This window comes from Gavia stellata, chromosome 20, assembly GCF_030936135.1.
Source record: "Gavia stellata isolate bGavSte3 chromosome 20, bGavSte3.hap2, whole genome shotgun sequence".
In the NCBI taxonomy this organism is placed as follows: Eukaryota; Metazoa; Chordata; class Aves; order Gaviiformes; family Gaviidae; genus Gavia; species Gavia stellata.
Window position 1 is genome coordinate 603,420 of NC_082613.1, and position 3,115 is coordinate 606,534.

At 71.7% G+C, this 3,115-nt stretch overlaps 1 protein-coding gene across 1 annotated transcript; it reads right to left on the reverse strand.

Annotated features, from left to right (window-relative positions):
• Positions 1-280: 280 nt before the first annotated feature.
• Positions 281-2,139, reverse strand: LOC132318791 (WAP four-disulfide core domain protein 3-like). The gene is given in 5 exon segments (XM_059827386.1): positions 281-519; positions 768-804; positions 806-981; positions 1,821-2,013; positions 2,104-2,139. Coding segments are annotated over 5 exon segments (681 nt in total).
• Positions 2,140-3,115: the final 976 nt, after the last annotated feature.

Here is a 3,115-nt window from a genome sequence, read left to right on the forward strand (position 1 = left end):
GAGCAATGCCGGTGCCATCTTGCCAGCAGTGCAGGGGGTCCGGCACAGGGACAGGCGTGGGGTGTGGCGGGCGCCGCTGGCAGCATCATCTCTTTGCTCACCCACAGGGCTGTGATGGCAGCAGGGTGGGGAGCAGCCCTGAACTGGCAGCTCCTGGTGCAGCCCTTCCCGGCCAGGGCTAGGCTGTGCGGGGAAGAGATGGATAAGGCGGTCAGTGCAGGGAGGGTGCTCCTGCGCCGAGGGATGGGGGGCCCTGAGGTACCCCCACCCAGGGCCCCCCTCAGTCCCTGCCAGGCTGGACCCACTGCAGGGGCGAGAGCCGGCGGTGCCCCGGGCTGCTGGGACCCAGGCGGTGGCAGCCTGGGGGGGCCTTACCCCACAGCGGGGGGACGCATGCTCGGCCGCAGCCCCGCAGGCAGCACTTCTGGCCAGGGGGGCAATCCTTGTCCTGCAGGCACAGGAGGAGGCACTCCGCCACCCGGTCACCATCAGCCGCGGGGGGACAGAGCCCGGGCCGCGCTGGCACATGCGGAGAGAGGGAGGGGTGAGGGGCTCACCTCCCGCGGGCAGGGCACCTCTCTGGGGTGGGGGAGCTGCCCTGCCCGCAGGGGCTGAGCCCCTCACCCGGCTCCTGCCCCATGGGGACAGCAGCTGGGTCCCCACGCTCCCATCGCCACCTGGGTGGGTCATGGCAAGGGGCAGCCCCTGGGGAGGGCGGGTACAGCCAAGTGGGTGTTGGCCCTGCCTGGGGGGGCTCAGCCTGGGACAGGGCAGGGAGGGGATGCGGGGGGTCTCAGCCCCACAGGGCACCGGTGGCTTTACCCTCAGTGGGTGGTTTGCAGATGCGGCCGCAACCGGTGGTGCAGCACTTGGCAGACCCGGGGCAGTCGCCGTCGGTGTCACACAGCTCCAGGCAGGGTCCCAGCGAGCCCCGCAGCACCACAGGGCAAGCGCCAGGCTTCGCTGCAGCACGGCGGCTCCCTGGTGACGACAGGGATGGCAGCTGTGCCGGGACCCTGCTTCCCCCAGCCCTGCTCCTGGCACGGCCTCGGTCTCCATCCTGCCCCCATCCTGCACTCATCCTGCACCCCCTCCCACCCAAGTCCTGCCTCCCGTCCTGCCCCCATCCTCCCTCCCAGAGCCCCGTGCTGCCCTCAGCCACCAGCCTCACACCCACACCAGTCTGACCCAGTGAGACCAGTCACTGCTCAATATGGGATGCCAGCTGGCAGCTGGAGGGGTGAGGGACAACCCTGGCTGCAGTCCTTGCCAGCACCCAGCCCACGTGGGGTGCAGGATGGGGGTGTCAGGAGGGGGTGCAGGATGGGGTGCAGCCCCGTGCGTGCTTGGGGCCATCGCCCACCCATCATGGAAGAGCTGGTCACGGGGACCCCTTCCCGCAGTGTCCCGAGGGCCTGCTCCTGCCCAGGGGCTCACAAGGGCTGGGGCTGTGCCCGGGGTGGGTGTGCGGCACTGGGAGCCACAGCCGGCGGCACACGCTCCCCAGGGCCTGGACGGCTGCCACCGGCTGCACACTTGACTGGGTGCGGCCGCTGGGGCTTGTCTGGCGGCACAGTCGGGCACACGCCGGGCTTTGCGGCGGAGGAGGAGCCGTGCTACCACCAGTGCGGCTGCGGCGTGGATGCGGGGCGGATGTGGGAGGGATGCAGGGCGGCCGCAGGGCAGACGTGGGGCAGCCATGGGCAGTGCCAGGGGTGCACACACTTGGGTGGAGGGATGTGGGTCTGGTGAGACCCAGCCCTGGGGGCAGCGGAGCCTGTGGGCGCCCAGTCCCGGGAGGAGGGATGGCGGGGCTGTACCTGTGTCCGGGGGGCTGCAGGCCAGCCCGCAGCCGGAGAAGCAGCATTTGTGGTCCCCGGGGCAGTCCCGGTCATCGGCGCAGCGGTTGGGGCAGGCAGCAGTGCTCCTCTGGGCGCGCTTCCGTGGGCAGAGGCTGGGTTTGGCTGGAGGGGTGGGGAGGCTGCAGCCGGCCTGGCCCCACAGTGCCTGTGGCTGCCCCACAGAGCGATGGGGGGGCTGTGGACCCGTAGGGCTGTCCCATGGCATCCTCAGCCCGGCATGGGGACTCCCAGGCTGCCTTACCTGGCTCGGCGCGTACGCAGCGGGCACAGCAGCCATGGGCGCAGCACTTCTCCCCCGGGCTGCACGTGGTGTCATTGTGGCAGCTCGTCCTGCAGCTTGCCCCGCTGGCGCTGCCGGCGCGGGGGCAGTAGCCCGGGCTCTCTGCAGAGGAGATGCTCCTTGCCGCCGGGTGCCCAGGGAGCGGGGCTCGCACCAGGGGCACCCACCCCGGGCACCGGCACCCGCCCACATCCCACCCGTCGCCCGGTCTCCGCGCTGGCATCTCTCGGGGGGAGCCAGTGGTACCTGTGGTGGGGAGGAGGCAGGTCTTGACCTGCCCGCTCTGGCAGCACTTCTCGGCGCCGGGGCAGCCGTGGTCGGAGAGGCAGTACAGCCTGGGGGGGCGTGGGGCTCTGCTCCCCGCCGCTGGGCACTCGCCCGCTTTGCCGGGGGCAGGCAGGGCAGCGGGGGGCCAGCGTCCCCGTGGGGCCCGGCGTGGTGCCGGGGTGACCGCGGGGGCAGCGCCTTGGTCCCCGGTGTGGTTCTGGTGGGCCAGGGTGGGCGGCAGCTCCACAAATAGTGCCAGGAGCATCAGGAGGAGGGTGCGCTCCCAGGGCATCGTGCTGCTGTTGGGGGGCCGTGCTGCTGGGCCTGCCGGCCGGGATTTAAACCCTCCTGGGGCGGGGGCTGGCCGAACCGGGCTGCTTCTTCCCACGGCAGCACCGTATCGAGACCGTGGGAGTGCCAGGCACAAACAATCCAGCTCGGGGGAGACTCCTGGGGCAGCGCTGGGCTCGAGGCCCGTGGCTGACGCATCCTCCGCAGTGCGGCCTTTCCAGGTCACCAGTGACCCGCAAGCAGCTGGGCTGGGGGGACAGGCAGTGCTCCGGGAGCCCCACTGCCTGCGCTCCCCGACGGCGAGCAGGGATGGGACAGAGGGGAGCAGTGTCCTGTCCCTGGTCCTCAGCGTCCACCCGGTCCTGCCCGGGAGCGTCACCGGTTGCCTGCCGGCACACACGGAGTGGGAAGCGCT